Genomic DNA, 24,468 nt, shown 5'->3' with positions numbered 1-24,468 from the left:
TATCAATTTCTCAATATATTCATGCTTTGTTACTTAATAAGATAGGTTTTGGGTACGATATTTTTGTTATTTTTTGCTTTGTGGGCGTACAAAAGTAGCCGATATGACGCAAATTAAATAGACAAGTTTGCATGATATACTGATAGATCTAACACGAATAGCTGATGACAATACTGTTAGCACAAAAACTTTTGACCTTAAATTTTGCAAAAAAAATAATGACCTAGAAGCTTCAAGTGAATTTTTCGGGATTCTCTGTCATTGAAAACATAATGGTATAATATTCAAAGTTTTCGTGTTTATGAGCTTAAGTCAATTCACTTCTGTCTTTTTTGGAATGTTTTCACTATTTGTCGTTTTTCGTCGTCGCAAAACGATGTTGTAGAAACTATGCATCAAACAATAGTGCACTGTACAGTCCGCCCTATTTTGCAATCGTAAAATAAAAATGAAAAATTGGAAGAGGTTGGGGTGGGGTGTCCCCTAGCTTAGACCTAAGCTATGTCGAGGTGAGTGTGCTACCTTGTCGAGTTGGCTGTCTGAGTTGAAGTCGTCGGCTGTCGAGATGAGGATCGTAGGATGTCAAGTTGGGGTTTCGATGTTGTCCTGAGCTCACTGTTCAAAATTTCTGCTACGGAAAAGAAAGTTGAAGTCTGCTGATTGAAGGAGCTGGTCGATTGTTGCAGCTGATCATGTTCCGGAATGGAATTCAGATCTGATGAATCAAGGAGATTGGCTGGTCGTTCTTTTCCGCTGTTCCTTGTCAAATAAGATCGTTGTCGTTATCCAAGTAATTACAGGTTGAAGAAATCTGGTTGCATTCAGAAATTTATGCAGAGAAGATGAGAGCAAAATCAAATGTTGGAGTAAACATAATGAGAGTGTGTTCCCGGCAAAAAAAACTGTTGTTGCGTATCAGGTGTCGTTGGCAAACAAAAGGCATTTCTGGAATCAGGGTATCGTCGTTGCTGTATGTCTAAATTCGTTTAAGAAGGCAAAGCTGGCAGGCTCTTCCGTTTTTCCTTTTCAAAATCTCGGCATTGGAGAAGATGTTCCAGTTTGATTGCTTCTCTTTGGCGCGGATTGCTGAGTGTAGAAGTCTGGACAAACAGGAGCGAGGCGTATTGCTGGGATTTGAACACTTCAGCGGCGGATTCTAACGTTGTATTGTCGTATTACCTTGTCGGCCGATGGGATCGGTGATTCTACGCGACCTAGTGGCCATAATTTACGAGGAGTTAGATCTTCTAAAAACAAAACGGGTTGTCTATTCGAGATAGAGGGAGTTTTCGAGGATCATTTTTGTCGACAAAGCAGAGTTGGGATGAACTCTTTCAGTAGGTGGTTTCAAACATGGTCTGATAGCTGCTGTGCAAATTTCCATTAATTTATCAATTTTAATGGCTTAGAATTATTTCTGCGAGGCATGCTGGCAAACATTCTTCAAAGAAGGAAATATCGCAGGGAGAAGACGATACAGTCGTGATGGGTCGTTTATTCATAAACTGTGCAATCTCGCACAGCAGGATGTTGAAAGTATCATCTCTGAGGGCGTTAGATACAATGATGGCGTATAGAGAAATTTTGACGCTAAGAATGATACGTTTGCAGACGCGATCAAAATGTGGTGCATAGGCGGCGTTGATTTGCGAAGATTTCTGGTGGTATCCAAAATTTGGTCATCGAGGAGCTGTCAAAGGTGGCCATCAGTTCTTTTTCTGCTGCTAAAACGTTCGTTGCCTTGTCAGAGCGGATTTCTGAAGGGGTGCCTCTTCTGGCAAAGAAGCGGCGGAGGGCTGTTAGAATTGCGTCGGATGATAGGTCATGGCACATTTCCAGATGAACTGCGCGTGTCGTCATGCCGGTAAAGATCTGTCCATACCGTTTGCTATAGGTGATTGAATTGTTTGACGCGAAGGGTCCACAATTTTCAAGACCAATTTGCTGAAAAAGGAATGGCTTATCTGATGGAAATCGACATGACGGGAGAGGAGACATTTCAGGATCGAGTGCACAGGCGAGCTGGCGTCGGCAGTCGTAAGTACTGTTGTACCTTTACGTATTTGAGATCTGGCAGGCAGAATCCAATAGTCAGCTTGAAGTGTGTTGTTTGTATGCTCGGGTGGGAATGCTTATGAGAGATGTGAACATGTTGTACGAGGAGGTAAATTGCTGGGTGTTTTCTGTCTAAAATAACGGGATGCTTTAAAAAAAAAGTCAAGTCTTCGCTTTTGTAGTCTTCCCTTGGCTTGAATGATGTTCGATTTGTCGAGAAAAGGCGAGGGGGTCGGATTCGGCTAGATGTAGCAACGATATTTCTTTTCTGGAGATCTTTTAGTTCATACGAAAAAGAGTCCTGTTGTGATTTTTTGAGGAGAAATTTCATTGCCAAGTCGATGTCGTATGTGTTCAGAGTGATACTATGACGTTGAGTTCCTTCAGTTGTCAAAAGCGACGAGATTGCTAAGGGTGAAAACTGAATCAAATTATGTTGACAAGGTTTCTGATGAGGGGTTTGAGATACTGATCGATCAATTGAAGATTAGCTGCTTGAGTTTCTAAACAGTGCGGTGGCAATAAGAACAAAACTTGTTGCGCGAAGGCGGTTTCACTTTAAAAAGCGTTCGTTATTGATACAAGAGCTGCTAACCATGGGATATTGCAAGGCTGTCACAAAGCAAGAGTGATGCTGATCGGGAAAACATTTTTTGGTAAGATTGAAAACGCAATCATATTGTCTGTCGCTTTCCACAGTGCTTGAAGGGGAGACTGTTTCAAAGGGCTGTTTGGTCCAAGCATCTTCTAGCTGAAGAATTAAATCTGGTCCATTGAACCATTGGCTGTTAAGGTTGAACCCTGAAAAGGGGATTCCACGAGTTCAATCATCGGCGGGGTTGAGGTAACCTGGCCAGTGTTTCCACTAATTAGATTGGGTGATCTCCAGTATCTCTTCTACAGGATTTGCAACAAAGATTTTTGTCTTTTGTCTGATCCACGAATCCACTGCAAAATTGTGCTGCTATTGGTCCAGAGATAAGTGTGGTTTGCAGAGAAACGTTGTTGTTGCTAAATGAAAAGAGCAAGACGGGCACCAAACAGAGCTGCTTGGAGTTCCAGTTTCGTGAAGGTGTGTTGTTTCAACGGGGCTACTCGGGCCTTGCGTAAATCAATTTATTTGTTTTGGCGGTAATCGTTTTTGTTGTCGTCACCACATGTTTGGAGAGTTGACAAGTTGGCGAGCATTTAGCTCCAAAAACGAAACGAGTATACTCGTAAAAATTTTGCTTAGTTTTTCCCCAGATGAATCTGAGAAAATTCCTGTCTTCGGGTCTGAATGAAACTTGCATTTACATGCTTTCATTGTCTGCTTTAATGGGATACTTCCGTCCTCGAAAACGGCAAATAACGGCAAGTAGGCTGCTTAGCCAGTCCGGTCCAGATAAAAGCAAGTCTTTTAGTCAAACTCCTCTTTTTCAGGCTTTTTGGGTTCGTCACTCCATGCCTCGACAGTATCCATCCTGTTGAGGGAGGGAATTTCTTCGATTGGAAATTTTTGAATGTTTTTCTTGATCAAATCGTTTGTGATTGTGTCCTGGTACATTGCAAGCTTGTCGGGGTCGTTGACAAGGCGGGTTTTCATTATCTTGAATTGTTGAGCGGCAGCAAAATAGTTGTTGGGAAGACAGGTGTTCGGTTTTTTCAGAGAAGTACAATTTGATACTTTCCTTCCGTGAAGGTGATAGTCTTCCGAAGGGTCTCAATGGCGTGTTTTTTGTCTTTAGAGAGAGTTACCTCCGGACAGGTTCCATAAGTTTCCATTGTCCAGGTTGACACTAGTAATTTTGAAAGGTTTACGCCTTCGTTGATGTCGTTGTGGTGAGAAGCGTATGCTCGGAAAACTGAATTCCCGAGTTTCGGCTGTTGTACCACCAATTGTCTAAACAAGAGGTGTGGAAATTGCACGTGGTTCACTTTCTGGTCCTTCTGTCGCTTCCAATGAGAATTGAAACTTGGTTGTTGTCGGAATCTGGAAAGTTGATGTCCTTTAGATGATCGTAACTGCTGCAGATGCTGTTGAGTTTGTCGGGTTGATCATCTTCTAGGTTTGGCTTGTCGAGCACATAAGTACGTTTCACTAGAAATTGCCCACTGAGGTTACCCAACGGATGAATGTTCAATTCAACCGATCGTGCTTTGAGATTTGTTTCGAATCATGAAATCCATCCATGAAGAATTCTTCTTTTTCGAGGCTTTCGTCAAACTGAGGAGTGTCGGATGTCAGGTGAAGCAAGTAACTGTCATTGCCTCCAATGTCAAGAAAACCATGTGTTAATATACTTGCCTTGTTTCGATTTTTAACTGGTACAAAGAGCAGTAATGAGTTTTCTAAGCGTCTCTGCTGAAGGTTAACTGAATTTTCTGGTGTGTCTGAAGCTAGTTGCTGCGTTGAGGAAAATCTTCGACTGCTTTTTGGGTTTTGCTGTTGATGAATGCTGCTATGATGTTGTCTGTTGCAAGTGATGCAGGTTCGCATCGAAATGCAACCTTTTACCATGTGTTGTCCGAGAAAATTTAGAAGAAAACCTTTCGCATGAAAAAACTTTCACTTATCGTCAATTGTTAAATCTTTGTACAAAGTCATTGTGAGGGTTGATGATCCAGGTCACAAAAAAAGCGAAAAGAAGTTCGCCTTTTTTGCGGTCTTTTTGTGTTCTCCGAAAATCTGTTGTTGCGTATTTGAGGCTGCTTGCCGCGATAATTGTTGCTTTGACGTTCACTGTTTCTTTGTTGACTTGATTAAGAAGGTTGGCTAGATGAGGAAGTGAAGTTTTTCTGGGGTAGATAGTCACAAGCTAAGGCGAATTGTCTGAGCCAATGACTAAAAGTGATGAAGCTGGGCTGCTGAATGCTGTTGTTGATGATGTGTTGGGTCCAATCTAGTCGCTCGAAGTGGTGAAGTTTGTTGGCTGCAAATTGCACGTAAATGTTGGAGTTCAGGTCGTTGGTGAATCTAAGTCTCTGAAAGTTTCCACAAGATTGCAAATGAAAAAGAAAAAATCCATAAACGATTGCTTATGTTGCGTTGAAGGATTGCTTATGTTGAGTTGTTGTAGCTTGTTTAAATAGTTTTTGACAGTTACGTCTGGTCTTATTAATCATACTTCGAGTTCTTGAAGAACTGTTGCATACGTAGCGCTGTTGCATGAGTATCCGGCGATAGCTTAATGAGCGAGTCTGTTTGCAATCTTGCGGAAACTTTTCAGACATTTGGATTCACCAACGACCTGAACTCCAACATTTACGTGCAATTTGCAGCCAACAAACTTCACCACTTCGAGCGGTTACATTGGACCCAACACATCATCAAGAACAGCATTCAGCAGCCCAGCCTCATCAATTTTAGTCATTGACTCAGGCAATTCGCCTTAGCTTGTGACAATCTACCTAGAAAAACTTCATTTCCTCATCTAGGCAACCTTCTTCATCTAGTCAACAAAGAAACAACCAACGTCAAAGCAACAACCATCGAGGCAACCAGCCTCAAACGTGCCAGGACAGACTTCCGTGGGACACAAAAAAAAACTGAAAAAAGACGAACTCCGTGCGCTTTTTGTGACCTGGATCATCGCCCCCTCACAATGTCTTAAGTATAAATATTTAACAATTGACGATGAGCGAAAGCTTATCCATGCAAAAAACCTTTGTCTATATTGTCTTGGACAACAGATGGTAAAAGAATCCATTTCTAAGCGAACATGCATCAATTGCAACAGACAACATCATAGCAGCACTCATCAACAGCAAAACACAAACAGCACTCGAAATTTTTTCTCACCGCAATACCTAGCTTCAGACAGACCAGACAATTCAGTCAACTGACAACAGAAACGCTTCGAAAACTCATTACTGCTCTATCTACCAGTTACAAATCGAAACAACGCAAGTATAATAACACATGGTTTTCTTGACAATGAAGGCAATGACAGTTACTTGCTTCACCTGACATCCGAATCTCCTCAGTTTGACGAAAGCCTCGAAACAGAAGAACTCTTCATGGAAGGATTTCATGATTTGAAACAAATCAAAGCCTGATCGGTTGAATTGAACATTCATCCGTTGGGTAACCTCAACGAGCAGTTTCTAGTGAAACGTGCTTACGTGCTCGACAAGCTGAACCTAGAAGATGTTCAACCCGACAAACTCAGCAGCATCTGCAGCAGTTACCATCATCTAAAGGATATCAATTTTCCAGTTTTCAAAATTGATTTCCTTCAGATGATGGTAACTGCTGCAGATGCTGTTGAGTTTGTCGGGTTGATCATCTTCTAGGTTCAGCTTGACGAGCACGTTTCAATTCTCATTGGAACCAATAACATTGATCTTGTTACATCTCAAGCTAAAATAAGAGGACCAGAAAATGCACCACGTGCAATTTCCATACCTCTTGTTTGGACAATTGGTGGTCCAACAGTCGACATACTCGGGAGTTCAGTTTTCCGAGCCCACTCTTTTCACCACAACGACATCAACGAAGACGCACACCTTTCCGAACTAATAGCGTCAACCCGAAAAATGGAAACTTATGGAACGTCTCCGGAGGTAATTCTCTCCAATGACAAAAAAACGTGAGACCCTTCGGCAGACTATCACCTACACGGAAGGAAGGTATCAAGTTGGACTTCTCTGAAAAAAACCGAACGCCTGCCTTCCCAACAACTACTTTGCTGCCGCTTAACAATTCAAGAAAATGAAAACCCGCTTTCTCAACGACCGCGAAAAGCTTGCAATGTACCAGGACACAATCACAAACAATTTGACTAAGGAAAACATTCAAAAACTTCCAAACGAAGAAATTCCTTCAGCAGGATGGATACTGCCAGAGCATGGAGTGACGAAGCCAATTAAGCCTGGACCTCCTAAGCAACCTACTTGCCGTTATTTGCCAATTTTGAGAACGGAAGTATCCAATCAAAGCAGACATTGAAAGCATGTACATGCAAGTTTCCGTCAGACCCAAAGACAGGAAATTTCTCAGATTCATCTGGTGAAAAACTCAACCAGATTTTTACGAGTATACTCGTTTCGTTTTTGGAGCTAAACGCTCGCCAATTTGTGAACTCTCCAAAGATGTGGTGACGAAAACAACAACGATTACCCCCACAACAGATACTTAATCGACACCAACTTCTACATGGACGAATTTTACGAGTCAACCAACACCGTGGAAAGAGCATTGCAACTATCTACTGATTTGCGAAAGGTACTCGCCACAGGTAGTTTCAACTTGACTAAGTGGATCACTACAAGCCCAGAGATTTTAAGTGCAATACCTCAGCAACACCGCGCCAAATCTCACAACGAATGGAATGACCCCAGAACGACAAAACGTATATTGGAAATTGAATGAAACATTTCCTCTGATTCACCAGTTTCTGAGCCGAAGAAATTTCAGGATCTGGAAAGGAAGAAGCCAACGCAGCGCAACCTTCTGCATACTTCATCCTCCCTATTCGACCCTATTGGCTTCGCCGCACCTGTCACAATTCGCCTACGAATTCTACAGCAGAACATTTGGAGAAAAGGACTAAAATGGGACGATCAAATTACCAAAGCGGACCTAACTGAGCTCTTTGATCTTCTCCAAGAAACCGACAACCTTCAACCGCTCCACGTGCCTCGCAATTATTTCGCAGAGCTCACCTCAGAATTTATCTTGCAAATCTTTTCAGATGCCTCATACGCAGCTCTTCATTCAGTATCTTACCTTGTTTACTCAACGGTTTCCGATACAAGGCCCAAAATTACGTTTGATTTAGGCAAGGCACGAGTAGCCCCGCTGAAACAATGCACCATCACGAAAATGGAACTCCAAGCAGCTCTGTTTTGTGCCCATCTTCCCAGTTTCATTAGGCAACAACAACGCTTCTCATTAAGCTACACTTATCTCTGGACCGATAGCAGCACAGTTTTCAATGGATTCATGGATCAGACAAAAGATAACAAATCTTTATTGCAAATCCTGTATCAGAGATACTGGAGGTCACCCAATCTACTATGTGACCTCCAGTATCTCCAGAAACACTGGCCAGGTTACCTCAACCCCGCCGATGATTGAACTCGTGGAATCTCCTTTTCAGTGTTCAACCTTAACAGACGTTGGTTCAATGGACCAGATATCATTCCTCAGCTAGAAGATGCTTGGCCCAAACAACCCTCTGGAATAGCCTCCCCTTCAAACACTGTGGAAAGCGAGAGACAACATGATTGCGTTTTCAGTGTAACCGAAAAATGTTTGCCCGATCAGCATCACTCTTGCTATGTGAGAGCCTTCCAAGACCCCATGTTTAGCAGCTCCTGCATCAGTTACAAACGATTTTTGAAGTGGAACCCCCTTCTCCGCGCAACAGCTTTTGTTCTTATTGCTGCCGCACTGTTTAGAAACTCAACCAGCGAATCTTCAATTGGTCAATCAGTATCTCAAACCCCTCATCAGAAACCTCGTCAACATAACTTGATTCGGTTTTCAACCTCAGCAACCTCGCCTCCTTTGACAACTGAAGAAAATCAGCATCATGGCATCACCCTGAACGCCTCTGACATCATATTGTTAATGAAATTTCTCGTCAAAAAATCTCAACAAGACTCTTTTCCGAACGAGCTAAAAGATGTCCCAAAGCGAAATATCGTTGCTACATCTAGCCGAATCCGACCCCTCTTGCCTTTTCTCGAAGAACCAAACATAATGCGAGCCAAAGGAAAATACAAAAGCCATGACTTGCTTATTGTTCAAAGTTTCCCGTTATTTTAGATGGAAAACACCCAGCAATTTACCTCCTCGTACAACATGTTCACATCTCTCATAAGCATTCCAACCCGAGCATACACGCATCACACTTCAAGCTGACTATTGGATTCTGCCTGCCAGATCTCAAATACGTAAAGGTACAACAGTACTTACGACTGCCGACGCCAGCTCGCCTGTGCACTCGATCCTGAAATGTCTCCTCTCCCGTCATGTCGATTTCCATCAGATAAGCCATTCCTTTTTCAGCAAATTGGTCTTGACCATTTGGACCCTTCGCGTCAAACAATTCAATCACCCATAGCAAACGGTATGGACTGATTTTTACCGGCATGAAGACTCGCGCAGTTCATCTGGAAATGTGCCATGGCCTATCATCCGACGCAATTCTAACAGCCCTCCGCCGCTTCTTTGCAAGAAGAGGCACCCCTTCAGACATCCGCTTTGACAACGCAAAGAACGTTACAGCAGCCGAAAAAGAACTGATGACCGCGTTCGACAGCTCCTCGATGAACCAAATTTTTGGATATCACCAGACATCTTCGTAAATCAACCCCGCCTATGCACCACATAGTGTTCAAAGTGTTCAATGTCTTCATCGATCGCGCCTGTAAACGTATCATTCGTAGCGTCAAAACCTCTCTATACGCCATCATTGTATCTAACGCCCTCAGAGATGATAATTTCAACACCATGCTGTGCGAGATTGCACAGTTTATGAATAAACGACCCATCACGACTGTATCGTCTTCTCCCTGCGATATTTCCTTCTTTGAAGAATTTTGGCCAGCATGCCTCGCAGAAATAATTCAAGCCATTAATTTGATTTAAAAAATGGAAATTTATACAGCAGCTATCAGACCATGTTTGGAACCGCCTAGTGCAAGAGTTCAACCCAACTCTGCTTTCCCGACAGAAATGAACCTCGAAAAATCAGCCTAATTCGAATGGACAACCCGTTTTGATTTTAGAAGCTCTAACTCCTTGTGAATTATGGCGCTAGGTTGCGTAGAGTCACCGATCCCAGCTGGCGACAATGTAATACGACAATACAACGTTAGACCCTGCCATGGAAGTGTTCAAATACCAGTAATACGCCTCGCTCCTGTTTGTCCAGAATTCAACACTGAACAATCCACGCCAAAGAGCAGCAATCAAACTAGAGCATCCCCTCCAATGCCGACATTCTGAAAAGGAAAAACGGAAGAGCCTGCCAGCTTTGCCTTCCTAAATGAATTTAGATATACAACAACGACGATACACGCTGCGCCAGAAATACGTTTTAGTTGACAACAACACCTGATACGCAACAACAGCTTTTTGGCCGGGAGCACACTCTGATAATGTTTACTCCAATATTCATTTTTGCTCTCATCTTCTCTACACAAATTTCTTAATGCAACCAGATTTCTTCCACTTGTAATTACTTGGATAACGACAACGACTAGTCAATCTTCTTTGACAAGGAATAGCGGAAAACAACGACCAGCCAATCATCTTGATTCATCAGATCTGAATTTTACTCTGGAGCATGATCAACTGCAACAATCGAGCAGTTCCTTCAATTAGCACACATCAACTTTCTTTTCCGTAGCCGAACTTTGACATGCGTAGCCGAACTTTGCTCACTTTTGAAGAGTGAGCTCAGGACAACAGAGAAACCTCAATTTGACATCCTGTGAACCTCATCTCGACAGCCGACGACTTCAACTCAGACAGCCAACTCGACAAGCTAGCACACTCACCTCGACATAGCTTAGGACTAAGCTAGGGGACACCCCACCCCAACCCTTCCCGCTTTTTCAATTTTATTTTGCGATTGCAAAATATTGCTGACTGTACAGTGCACTACTGTTTGATGCTTAGTTTCAACAACATCAAGGCATATATAAGTTGCACGCATATATGCGACGACGAAAAACGACAAGAAAGTGAAAACATTCCAAAAAAGACAGAAGTTAATTGACTTAAACTCGTGAACACGAAAACTATAATATGCTTGACAAACTATAAGTTAATTGACTTAAACTCATGAACACGAAATGAACACGAAAACAATAATATGCTTGACAATTGTTATTAGTTCTTAAAAAAAACAAGGAAACTAATTAAATAGAAAAACTTGAGATATAACAGATTCCACACATATTTTGAGGTTACACAACTGTCACAAGTACGACTCTTTCAATCTTAAATAGTCTGAAAAGCAAAAACAATTAGAATATTTCCATACGCTAATTGGTTTTGGGAGCCGAACCAAAAACTTTTTAATATTGCGAAACAAAGCATCAATTACGGGTCTGCATTAAAGCACCTGGAGTTGCGTGAAAAAAGGACCCTCGGCCATATTCATTGTCACTCTTTTGATAGTAGACAACACAGCATAGAAATTGCATAATGAATCTTAATCAGGGAAACAGAGTGGCATTTCTCCGGAAACGGCTGAAGAAATCATGTGACCTGTTCGATCAAGGAAGATTATCTTGCAAGATATTGCAAGAGCCCTGCAAAATTCGTTTAAACACAACCATGGGGTCGGAGTTAATAGCACTCATTTTCAAAAAAAAAACTTCAAAAGAAAGTCTTGCAAAACGAAGCAGTGTTTTGGTTACATAGCCCGCTTAACCACAAAATAGTGCTCAGAAAGTTCATAGTTTTTTTTTGGTTATTATTCAATTATTCGTCAAGTTTATCTAAAATTTATTAAAAATCTCCGGCCACATCGATACAAAATCTACAAAAAATATTCTTTTCTAAACTGTGTCGTTTTTTTTCCACCGTAAACTGAAACAGTTTTGACAGCCAAGTTAAATTAAACCTATTCAAAAACCTTTTCTTCAAAAATTGATTAAAAAAACAAAAAAGTCAAAAAAAGTTCAAAAAAACATGACTGAAACTGTTTTTATATGAAATATCACTCGATCCATTTCGATGATCGCTTATGACTTTATTTTGCGTAGACCGCAGAGACCAAAAAGTAATATGTTGGGATATTTCCACTTCAGGACTACCGCGTGACTGTGTTCTTACGCCAGCTGTGGAATGACCCCAGACTCCAGTTCACTGATGGGTCAGAGCCAGTGAATGTGGATGTGTCCCTCCTGAAGAGTCTGTGGGTTCCTGACTTGTTTGTGGTGAATGAGAAGTCGGCTAATTTCCACTCTGTCACCAAGGACAACAAACTGTTGCGTATTTCGCCCACTGGAGATGTGTTGCTTAGTCAGAGGTTGGTATCTGTGGTCATCGGGCACGTAGCCAGCAGCGGATTTGAGGGGGGGAGGGCAGTGGAGCGGGGTTTTCTTTTGTACTATTTTGAGATTTCCATTTTGGCTGACGGACCCTGAAATTTTTCTAAAAGGGCCTTTGGCGCCAATGCTTGCTAATTTTTTAACGCCTTTTTTGGCCTATTTTTTCCAAAATTTGCCTGCGGCGCAGACAATTTTGCCAAAACAGGGTCTTTTTAGTGCTTTGGGAGAGCTCGGATAATCAATTTAAATAAAAAAAGGTCGACAAAATTTTCGAACGTTTTTTAAAATCAATCCCCCCTCGAGAAAATGCTAGATCCGCCCCTGAGCGTAGCTGATGACCAAAAACGTCAAACAATTCTGAATGTTTTTGAGAAATGGTTATTACGGCGTTCAAAAAGATCCTCAATATTTGGCTTTCAGAGATGTGTAACAAAAAAATAAACGAATTTTTTGGAGTGTGTTTTTGCTATGTCTCTGTATGATTTGGCTCAGCCTCGTTTACAAAACAAGGTAACCGGGAGCGTGGATGTCGGAATTTCCCTACCACCTAAATCCACTACTGAAACCAACCATACTTTACTACTTAACAAACTGATGAGCAAATAAGGCAAACGGCCAGAGGACTCGAACTTACGTCTCTAAAGGCTAGCCAGTGCTGCCGAGAGTCGGCGCTACAAAATTACATCAGTTACACCAGTTTGGGTTTTTAAGAGTTACTTTTAGGCTGTATTTGTTCATAGTCACGAATGATAATCGGTCAAGGCCAAGTCAGCGCACTACTATTTAGAGATTGACTAATACATGAACTTTCTTCCAAAAGTTTCGGGTTTCATTAAAACTTTTCTAGGTTGAGTTTGACTTTGGCGTGCAACATGAAGCTGCATCGCTTCCCGATGGATCAACAGATCTGCAAAATACAACTAGAGAGCTGTGAGTTGCTGTTTTTCTCATGATTTAACTCAATGTACACCTGTTTTTGACCTTTAAAGAGAAAAACTTACATAAAAGGAAAAAAACGGCCGTTTCATGAAAGATTTCAACTATCATTTCATTATCATTTTTATTAGTACAATCTACCGTCAACTTCATAACAATATAGAGACTTTTACAATTTTAAAGTTTAGTTTATGCAATTTACTGGAATTCTTATGTTTTCCAGATGCGTTCACCACTCGTGATATTGACTTTAAATGGGCCGAAGGGATCGCCATGAACATCGAAGAATCAGTTGAGCTGCCCCAGTTCTTCATCCAGTCTTACTGGACCGAGATATGCACCCGGATGTACAGCACCGGCGAATACCCCTGCGTCGAGGCGCTCATTAAACTTCAACGTCAGACTGGTTATTACATAATCCAGACTTATATTCCGACACTGCTGATTGTCTGTCTCAGTTGGATCTCGTTCTGGATCGATGCCACTGCCTCGACTGCCAGGGTGGCACTGGGTATCACGACTGTGCTCACTATGACGACTCAAACGTCGTCCGCACAAGAGAGCTTGCCAAAGGTCGGTGGTTCAAATCTAGCCGATGCCATCTGATAATTCTCTAAAAAATACTCTCTATCAAATTTTTTTTCGAAATGCGCAGCAATTAAATTAGACCATGAAAATTTTAGCAAATATATATTCATCTTCAATCGTTTTTTTTCGGATCTCAAAGATGCTTGCGCTAACAAATGTCAACTAAATATTTTGATTTGAAATCGAAAAAAAAAACAAAGCGACCTCGAAAGAAGAATCTCAACATTTGCTATTATGAATCAGGAAAAAAAGTGTTCAAAACTCTATTACATTTTTTTTGGCATATAGCATTTTGGTTTTTGATCTGCAAACAAATGAAAGCCAACGCATACTGTGAGGTTCAATCTTGGTATGAATCGGTTTTTTAACGAATCGCACAAAATTGTTCACACTTTTCCCAGGTGTCCTACATCAAAGCGATTGACATCTGGATGGCGGTGTGTCTGCTGTTCGTCTTCTCCGCCCTGCTGGAGTTCTCGGCTGTGAACTACATGGCCAGGTGGAATGAGAAACGACTGCAGAAGAAACAAGAGAAGAAACAGGCGGCCGATAAACTACTAGAAGATGAACAGGAGGTAAGCAATTGGTTACCCTTTTTACCTTATCATACCTGTGTTTTCATTCTTCGCAAGTGATTCCGAAAACTCAATCGATGAATCTCAAGATTTCATTTAGACATTGAAATCAATCCAATTTTAATTACAACATGAAACTGACAAATTCCAGAGTTACAAAGTCCACAAGCATCTTATCTCCCCTGAGATCTTAATGTCAGTTTTTGGGGTTTTCTTCAAGACCAAGTAATGTCATCGGGCGCGTAATTTTTTTCCCAAAAGTTTTTTCCTGTGCGCTTACCCTTCAAAATTATTTCACAATTACGCAAAGGCGAATATCAAAAAGCTTATATTCATGCAGTTAAACTCCAGAAGGTGATGACAAAAATAAATATATTACTCAAGTGTATATTATCTTGTTTCTCAAATGGGAAATCTTTTCATTTTGCTGCCCAATTGCGTTTTATGTCTAAATAAATTTTAAATTTATTACGACGATTTCGAAAATCAGTTTGCGTAAATTTTTCACGTCAGTTTCTTGGTTTGTTGCAGGCTGCAGGAGAATCTTCCTTTGCAAACGGAGTTCCTATTTTCGAAAATCAGTCTCACCATAACTCGAAACCCGAAATGTTTCGTGAAAAGGCATCATCATCCGGGTTTCTAAGCGGTCTAATTTCACGAAAAACAGGCAGAAGAACCATCAAAAATGATGTGGAGCAATATATTGCGTGCAATAACAATCTACATGACTATCCCGAAACCACTCTTGAAATCGAACACTCAAAAAATGTAGTTGATGAAGAGTTTTCAGACGCAGATGAAAATGACCAAGCCATTGAACAAAAATGCCAAGATTTGAAGAAAGTAGAAGCAAATAAAGTCGTCAACCAATCAGAGCAGAGCAGTGATTTGTCAGTTCGAGTTGACGAGTTTTCACGTATTGCGTTTCCTGTGGCGTTCATAAGTTTCAATGTCGTATATTGGTGCACTTTTATGCGATAGATTATCCATCAGCGAACATTAGAAAATATCATCACATCAAAACGATTTTGTGAAATATACTTTCAACTTTTATGAAAAGATTTGTGTTACCATTAAGCAATACTTTTTCTAGAAAAAATGGATACTAATTGAAGAAAAGTCGATATTATTTGCGTTAGTTTTTCTATATATCCATTTTCTATATTTTATATATATATTTCTATTTTCTATACTTATATCCACTCAATTTTTTATTGAAATTGATAATAATTTTTGAAGAAAAAATGGATGTTATTTGGATAATATTGAAATTCATATGGAGAAAAAGACAAAATTATTTGTTTAACAGATCTGAATGTTAAATTGACTTGTGATTTAGTGCAACTGCTCTCTCTTATCGAGATAAACTCAACAACTTCAAAATCTGAGTCAAAGAATGATTCAAAAAACTCTTGTCACAACCGTGCCCTTTTCCCGTGCCGTTGGAAAAAAATAAATGCACTTTTCAATTTGAGCAACCATTAAAAACTGATGAAGGTATGGAACATTTCGTATACTTGATTGAATATTGACATTTTTCAAATCAAATACTTAGATGACTTTTATTTGAAGCGATTTAGTTCAGTCATTCGTTTTGATGTCGTGTTTAATTGAAATTTAAATTTAGGATTAGATTTGTCACTTTTAGTCTGCAGTAGTTGTAAAAAAAAGCAGCACCTGGAACCAAACTAATTCTAATCCGCCGCGGATCAAACAATTTATTGCGGCATGAAAGCGATCGATGGTACATGGTATGGTGTCTGGAAAGATAGATGAAGTATATTGAAGAAACAATCAACCAGCTATTTTAGTGTAGACTTCTATATTGGTTAGGAAAATTGTAAACCGATGAGGAAACCATGAGTTTAGGGGGCGGAATTATCAGGGGCGGAAAACATCAGGGGCGGAATTATGGGGGGGGGATCAAGGAGGGGTCACTTTCTCCTCAGGATTTCGACACCCTAACCAACCAAAGGGTCCCAGCTTTGGTATTATTTCATGGCATCCATTTAGGCAGACCAACCCTAAAGTTTTTCTAAAGGCGCCTTTGGCCCAATATATACTAACTTTAAAGGGGAGCGCGCCCCGTAAAACTCAATTTTTTGGTCAACAATTTCCAAAAAGTGCCCGAAAATGGCAATTATGACCGTGTTTTTTCAGAAATTTGCCTGCGACGCAATATTTTAGGTCAAAATAAGGTCTTCCTAGTGTTCTGGGAGCGCTCCAGAAATCATTTTGTTCGACGTCGCTGAAAAAAATGTCGATAGAATTTTCTAAAAATGTTTGAAAATTCGCCCCTTTGAGAAAATCCTACATCCACCTCTGGTTTGCATTATTCCTCAGACCGTACAAACTACCAAAAATTGAAAACAGTTGATTGAAAACATTGTACGCTCAAAAACCAAATTTTTGAAGAAAAAAAACTTGAGTGTACGTGTATTTTTTTCTAGGTTTTGTACCGCTATTTAACCGAAATTGTGAATACAACAGATGAGAACTCGTTTAGAGTCATTGACTTCTAAGAGAGAACAGACTGCTCGTATACAAAGCGACGCCCTGAATGATCCATCTGCCTGTTAACGCACGAGGATTTTTTTGAAAAACATCCCCTCACAGTCCACATGCTAGATTAAGTAGCAAACAATAACTCAGCAATTAGCATAATTAGACCAATTATCAAATTGGTTTGAAACATTTATCTAGTTGATTAATTCAGCGCATGGAGTGTATCGCGCCATTTTTATTTGAAACGCATAAAATGCCAATTTTCAAACCTTCTTAATTTTGCAAAAATTGATCACTTAAATAATGCGTTTTTGAAGTTTGGACTTGATTTATCTCTAGCTTTCAGATGATGGGAAAAAATCCCGTCACAAAGGCTAAACTAACAGTAGAAAATGATAGGAAGAAAAAAATTACCCCAAGCACAAATATTTCGTTACTTTCATCGAAAATTAGTTGATTCTTTCCTTATGTCTTTCAACTTGTTTTGAACCGATTCATTTGATTTGTTCCTGGACGTTTGTGAATTTGGCAACTTATTCGAATCAACTGAAGCTACTGAGTACACTTAAATTTTAGTTTTAAATTTTCATGAAAAAATAGTTCAGGAAGTCAGTAAGCCGTAATTACTTGATGATAAACCAAATAAATATTTGTTACTAAAACAGCTCAAAATTGAAAAGATTCAGATAAAAATGTACTGAAAATTAAAACTCAGCTATGATGAAGTTGTGACTTTTTTGATTGGATCTGATTGGACCAGCTTAGAGTAACTTCGTTATTTTAGACTCTTTTTAATTGAACTAATAAACAACGAAAATGCCCATTTTTTCCAAGCAGTAACTTAAAGTATTGCAATTAAGTTAGGTCAAAGTATTAATATTAAACCAAATTAGATACCGAAGTGCAACATTGGGTCAAGTAATTGAAAGAATTTATATTAAAAACCCTCAAAAAATTCTAAAGCTAATAAACAAAATTTCAAGGAAAAAAAAACAAATATTTTTTGACGGACTGCCCCCTGCTCTGCTGATCAGGTTTTGGAATGATTTCGATAGAGACCCTAACTTCCAGACCACCATGCTGTGACGGCTGGAATGGTCACTGAAAACAACTAGAAAAAAAAACGATCGACTTGGCGTACAATTCAGCAATGGAGATTTGCGGAATATTCTGCAAAACAAGCACTGAAATGATCAAAGCGGGCCACAATTCAAGGAAACACTGAAAAAAGTTACGCTAAAATAGTGAATAGATACCAGCGTTCAGTAAGTTTCATAAGAAAAACAATTTTTCAGGATTAATCTTCTGGTGTTCCTGTTCTTACGCTTTGACTTACACCGTTTTCTTTTTTCAGTGATATATTATGTAACCATAAGAAACATAATAACTCGTTTACGAATCAGGCACATTACAAAAATTTAATTATGAATGCCCAATTTTGGTAGCGCAGATTTGAATGGTCATCGTAAGGCTGCAAGTCTGTTTGCAGGTGCCATTTGAAAGCAATTTGGAAAATGATAATCCATAATTTTGTTTTTATCTGATTGAAACCTAAAGTCTTGCATAATCCGTTTTTTATGTAGATCTAAACCATAAAAACCAACGATTTTTATTTTCGATTTCTTAATATTAAAAAACTAGTTAATTGTCGAAAAGGTTCAACCCAATTTTTAAAAACGATACCTTTGCACAGAAATCAGTATCAAGTAGATATAGGTCTCTGAGTTTTTGTACAAAACTGTCTAATTTAGTTGCTGGGCATAGCAATATCTTTAACAAAATCTTATAGTCTAGTTTGACAATCATATTGAAAAGAAGTCTAACTCGCTCACGCATTTAATTTAAATTATACTTATACATAACAGATCGAGTTTACAGTGTTTTAATCCGTTTATCACTTGAAAGATGCTTACTTTATTCATGCGATGTTATAAAATTATTCAAAACTCTTTTCTGTACGTTTTTTTCTTGAAATATTTGTTAGTGTTTTCAAGACTTTGTATGTATGTTGCTCATGATTGAGAAATCTTAATGTTTTCGTTTTTTCAAACTTACTTCATCGAACTTTCTTTTTCTGGTGATTATGCTCATAATTTTTTTTGTTGTTTCTGTAGTTTTCTAGGTTTGTTTCTGAGTTTCAGCCATAAGACTATGTTCCATATTGACAAGTTGGTTGTGTTTAGCTTTTATTGGCTTGATCAACCGATAACATGATTCTAGTTTGGTAGAGAAACAAATTGAATCTTGCGCATCCATTTTTGCATTTCGAAATTGTTTAGTGAAACTTAAGTTGCCATCAAATCAACTCCTAAAAATGTTACCTCGCTTTTAGTATTTGAACGAAATATATCTCAAGAAATTTTGAAAACTCAAACGTGAGTTAAAACTCGAACGTGAATAAAACAAAATATTTTTTTTATGGCTCTACGAGGCAAAAAAAGATACTTTGAGGTTGTTGAAAAAAATTGATAAATAACCAACAATGTTGTTAGCAAATCATGCAAAGCAAAAAAGAACATTTTCATCCGATTTGATGCATCATGAAAATTTTCAAATAAATTTTTGAAAAGAAAATGATGAGTGTTATTTAGAGCTTTTTCCGAAAAAGAAAAACATATTTCATGATATTCAAAAAGTTTATATGATCAACGAGCGAAAAAAAACTTATTTCGAAAAAAATCAATATAGAAAAGTGATCAACGAGCGCAAAAAATGAAAATAATTTTTCAAGATAATCAACAAGCATAACTCATCAACGAGCGCAGAAAAAACCAATAACCGTTTCAGAACTCAAGTACAACAAATTTTTTTTTCTGAGTGTAATAAAAGTTAATTATTTTACCTAATAATTAAAAGTTTTTTAACCTCTTCTTGGAAACCAATTCTCAGGTGGACTATTAAAACGTTTTAAAACGATACGATTAATTGTTCAGATTTTTTTGCGTTTCTTGAAAATTCGGGAATAAAAATAAACTCGATTAAAACAATCTTTTCCACGAAGCTGCTGCAGCGTTTGAAAGACTGAAGCTATTTTACGGTTTTCATTTGAGCAGACCTTACTAGAATTGGAACGCAAGTTCATACTGAATTTAAGAAATAAAGCGCAAAAATGCAAGCTTTTGAAAATAGAGAAAAACAGTGAACCAAAACTGCTTCTCAAAAATGGAATTTAGAAGGTGGAAAAAAACATCATGATCAAACAAATATTTCTATGGAAGCGCTTTTTGTAACAAAAATTACAAATTATTGGACATTTTTTTGACTTAATTGAAGTTCTTATTGTATGAAAAAAAAATTAATTAAAAAAGAATATAAAATTAATTTTAAAAAAAAGAAAGCAAAAAGCAAATGTTGCAGAAAACAAAATCAATTTGCCGACAAATAATCTAATCGTCTTTTGACAACTATTCAAACGCTTGACGCAGGACTAAAGACACATTTTTTTCTTTCAAAAAAAGGTTTTGAATTTTTAATGGTAGTATGTCATACGCACAATCAATATCGTTTGATGAAAAACAAAAACGACTTGAGACTAATGAAAAAGCAAAAACCTTCAAGTATGTCAAACTCCTTGAAAAAACTACCAATACGGTAATATAACGACAATATTCTTCTATTTCTATTTCGTGCCAGATAAATGTGCAACAGACTATATCAGCGGTATGCCACGAACAAAATGTCTGCATTTCGAAGTAACACGTCTCATAAGATTTCTAATTTTTGTCCGATGTTCCATTTCAGTCCAAACAGGTTGTTTGCAGCTAAATCTTTATCAGTTGGCCTTTTGGGTAAATTCGAGCAATTGAACAGGCCATTTATTTGTCTCTGATTTCATTGAAGACATTTTATAAAACAAATTTAATGGATTTCATTTTTTTTTCAAGATGCACTTCTGTTATCATGAAGGGGAATTTCCGTCACCTTAAGTTTTGCTTACTTTGATGCTCGATGCTTAGTGGCAGCGCAAAACCCAGCATTTTTCCCCACTTTTTTGTAACCATCCTGTCCTGAGCGTTCGAGAACTCATTCAAGCTCATTCTGCTCTGTTTGAGTGAAAAATTTCTTCCTAAAATTGCTGAGCTTTACTGTTTGGGTTGGGGATCAAGTATACCTGCCTATTTGTCGCAAAAGTCCCTTGTGAAACATCTTTCTTCCTTGACTCGGCCTCCTTAGTCAAACGTGCTTGTCTGGTTACCCCTGATAACGTCTTTTTGTGTGGTGTATGGTTGCCAGCGACCACTGCGACCCAACACTTGGTACAGTTTGACCTAAAGTGTCTCTCAAGGGTCGCAGAAAAAGTACCGAAGGTCAATCTTCACGCTAAGTCTTCTGAGGTAGTCATCATGATCTTTTTCGGTGGCTTCTACGTCGTCTAGGAAACAAACAAAAGTTTTCATGCTTCTTTTGCATGTGGAATAAACCGACACGTGATGTCTAAGGAGCCGCAGTTTGCGCATGATCTATCTTTATCCGTAACTTCATGTCGTTTGTACCAACCGGAATCCATGCCGGTTTTGATACCGCTATATCTGCCACATCGGCTGTAACAAAATTGACGACAGGTTTGTACCTCTCGTTTGTACCTCTCGTTTGTACAGCAGGTATTTTCGCGATTTCATACCTAAGTTATCTGATCTGGCGTAGGAGTAGATTACGCTGACAAGATGACTTCAGTGGCGAGCATGACGCTCAAATCGATGCTCTTCTTGCCTTCCAAAGATTTGGATGCTCTGGCTAGTTTCGAGATCGTTTCATCAGGTACACTTCTCCTACTCAGCAGCTCGAATTCGTCCCGGAAATTGTCGATAGATTAATCGTCGCGTTGACGCCGTTTCCCGAACTTCAGCCTTATTGTTGTCCTTGCACTCCGGAGCCAAAGTTAATCAATGATGTTTGATTTTTTTTCTGTGCGCTGACACGATCGTTCAATCTCTTTCTCCTTTTGCCATGTCACAATTCCATGCCTTACTCTTGAGATTGCTTGTCGATGCGCCGCACTCTTGTCTCTTTGATAGGTTTTCCTCTTCAAATTAGAGCTTCGATACCGCTATCCAGGTGTGGAAGCGATCATCCGACTCATCCCTGTACGATCTTGACTTTTTGAGAGTCATTTGCAATTTTTCTTCTCTTTCAGTGAACTTAACAAATTTCATGATGGAAACCAGTTCTGGAATGATCTTTAAAAACGTTTTTGAAACTCTGCAATTGAAGACTTTGAAATTTTTTAAATTTTGATTTTCTTGAAATAAGATGAATAAATAGTAACTCGATTCAGAAAGTTGTTCCCGCGAAGCTGCAGCGTTTGAAACCAAGAAGCTACTTTACAATTTAAATTTGAATTAAGCTTACCAGATTCAAAATTCGAGTTTGGGGGAGCTTGAACAAAGTATCACACCATAAAAAGAAATTGCAAAACTGCTAGCTGCTGAAAAGAAACAGAAAAAAAAAGAGAATTAAATCAGTCAACGCAGACTGTTCATATTTTACATGCAATCGCAACCTAGTCAGCCCCTCTTTTTCTAGTCTATCAATTTTAAATGAAATGTCTCGTCTCAGTGCTGCACTATCCTATTGACATCATCAGCCTGTCAATTTTTGAGGACCTTCCCATTTTAATTCCATTCGATATTGTTTTGGTCGATGAGATAGATGCTGTTTTTTTTCCTAACATAACTTTTGCTTGGAAAAATTCTTGAGTTTGGTTTCGTCAATCCCAGAAGACCGAAAGCCGTCAGGGGTAATTTTTCATAGATTTCTCTCAACTTGATGATCATTAGGACTATATCAAGCTCCTGGGACTGATTCCCTTTTTCTAATTGCTCTACACGTCTTGCCTTGAAGCTCATTTTTGGATTCGCACTCCATGATGATCGCTTTCCCATGATAATCGAGCAAAAGATGCGTGACAAACACCAGGATGCTGACCAGAGGTTCTCGTTTCTGAAAAAAGAAATTTATGAAGCGCTTCCTTGACGAGATGGTTAGACAAGTCTGGACATCCAATTCCAGGATATCCTGAGTTACTTGTAGAGAAAGCAGCCGAGATCAAGATTCTACCCAAGAAAGACCCGGTGCTGTTGAATCTGTTGCTGCTCTCAAACCTGGTCCTGCAGGAACTCTCTCGCATGAACATAAACAGCCTCCCATTATTGGATAAAACGGTGCAGGTCACACCGCAAGTGATGCGGATGCTGGGTGGATTGTTGGAGAGAGAAGCGACCAGAGATGACCCCGAGTGGGCAGCAGCAATGGCATCACTGACAGTTGGTGAAAAGGTGAAGATCATGCCGTCAAGACGACAACCCAAGGAAAATGAGAGGGATTGTAGGACAATAGTTCAGCAATTAGTATCCTCAATACCCCAAGAAGTTTTAACAAGTAATTCATACAAACGGAAAGAACAGGGGAACGTTACACAAAAGAAAACCGTTACCTTTGAAGACCAGCATAAGGAAGGTGAGGAGGTTGAAGGCAACCTGGAGCAAGATTATTTGTCCGGGGAGAAGAACGGTGAGGAGAGCAGGCGAGTTCAGGATCAAAACCCGTGACAAGAAACTTTTTCCGGGGAGTCTGATGTAGAAGAAAAATTTCCCGATGAGGAACAGGATCTGGAGGATAAAACTTTGTCCGGGGAGTTCAGATGGATGAGCAGAACGCACAGAATGGATCCGGAAGAGGGAACGTGCTCCATCGCAGACTCTTCAATTGATGACAACACCCGGAATTCAGGAATCGACACCTACTCAGACAGGAACTCGAGCTCATTATTGGAACTGTCAGAGCTAGCGATCCAAGCATTACTATTGGAGACTCGAGCAAGGGATCTGGACAGGGAGGCATATCAAGACCCTGACAGTGATCGCTTTCTCATACCAGGTGAAAGAGTCTTTGACAATGCAACAGATGATATACTGGAAACAACATCAGTATCGAAACGTTCGATAAGTTTGTTGCCACAAAAAGAGGTAGTCAGGACTGATCTTCAACCGTTCGAACAAGAACCACAACCGTTGGCGAAGATTTGGTGCGTTAAGATGGAAGAAGACACGCATCAGCCCAATGAGCTGAATAGTCAGATGAGGGTCATGAAGACCTACTTGGAGTGAAACACAGACTCTCGGACCTACTAAGAGCGCAGAGAAATGACCGCATGACGAGCAACCTGAAAAGCTGGATCGAAAATGGAGCTCCGGACAAAGGTGACCTGGAGGAAGACAGTTACCGTATTCTGAGACAGTACTTTATGCAGAAAAAGGAATGTTATATCTGAACAGGGACGAGATCGTGGCTTGCAAGAGAAGAGAAGAAGACAAAGTCCTGTACAAATATAACGCGATAGTGTTGCCGCGATTCCCTGATGGCCCATCTGATCATGCGACCTGAACAAAGTTCAGGGAATCGACAAAATATATCAGAGGATCCTGCAGCGCTTTGAGTGGCCTGGAAAGAAAAAGGCATGCGAGAAGTGGGTAACAGCATGTCTGTCATGCCAACAGCTCAAGGATCCAAGTAAATTGCAATTTTTCTTGCAGTTGATCGAGTCATCTGAATTCACCGAGGTGATACAGATTGACCACCAGAAAACATGTATGACAGACAGCGGCTATAATCAGTTCTGGGTCATGATAGACCACTTCACGAAATATGCAGAGGCCGTGCCCTGCATAAAAGCCTCAGCAGAAGAGACATGTGATCATCTTATCAATACGTGGATAAGGGATAGCGAGAAATGGTTTTCCGATGACATTTTAATCGGACAACGGAACAGTTTTTGTGAAGAACTTCCGAAAGAGCTCATGAGACGCTCACAGGT

General features: G+C 39.5%; 2 protein-coding genes across 2 annotated transcripts in view; both read left to right on the top strand.

Moving 5' to 3' along the window:
• The window catches only part of LOC134845650 (glycine receptor subunit alpha-4-like), a 62,352-nt gene extending 46,581 nt beyond the window's left edge, over positions 1-15,771 (top strand). Inside the window, exons 4-8 of the mRNA XM_063862668.1 lie at positions 11,809-12,029; positions 12,899-12,981; positions 13,211-13,560; positions 13,977-14,150; positions 14,682-15,771. Of these exons, the coding sequence (XP_063718738.1) occupies positions 11,809-12,029; positions 12,899-12,981; positions 13,211-13,560; positions 13,977-14,150; positions 14,682-15,131 (1,278 nt within the window). The 3' untranslated portion in view covers positions 15,132-15,771. The remainder of the gene's footprint in view (positions 1-11,808; positions 12,030-12,898; positions 12,982-13,210; positions 13,561-13,976; positions 14,151-14,681) is intronic.
• Positions 1-24,468, top strand: part of LOC134846088 (uncharacterized) — a 322,069-nt gene that overhangs the window by 222,120 nt on the left and 75,481 nt on the right. The gene's annotated exons all lie outside the window — the stretch shown is intronic.

This window comes from Symsagittifera roscoffensis, chromosome 5 (assembly GCF_963678635.1).
Source record: "Symsagittifera roscoffensis chromosome 5, txSymRosc1.1, whole genome shotgun sequence".
Lineage (NCBI taxonomy): Eukaryota > Metazoa > Xenacoelomorpha > Acoela > Convolutidae > Symsagittifera > Symsagittifera roscoffensis.
Note: the sequence above shows the minus strand (reverse complement) of the source record. Positions and strands in the feature narration are given on the sequence as shown.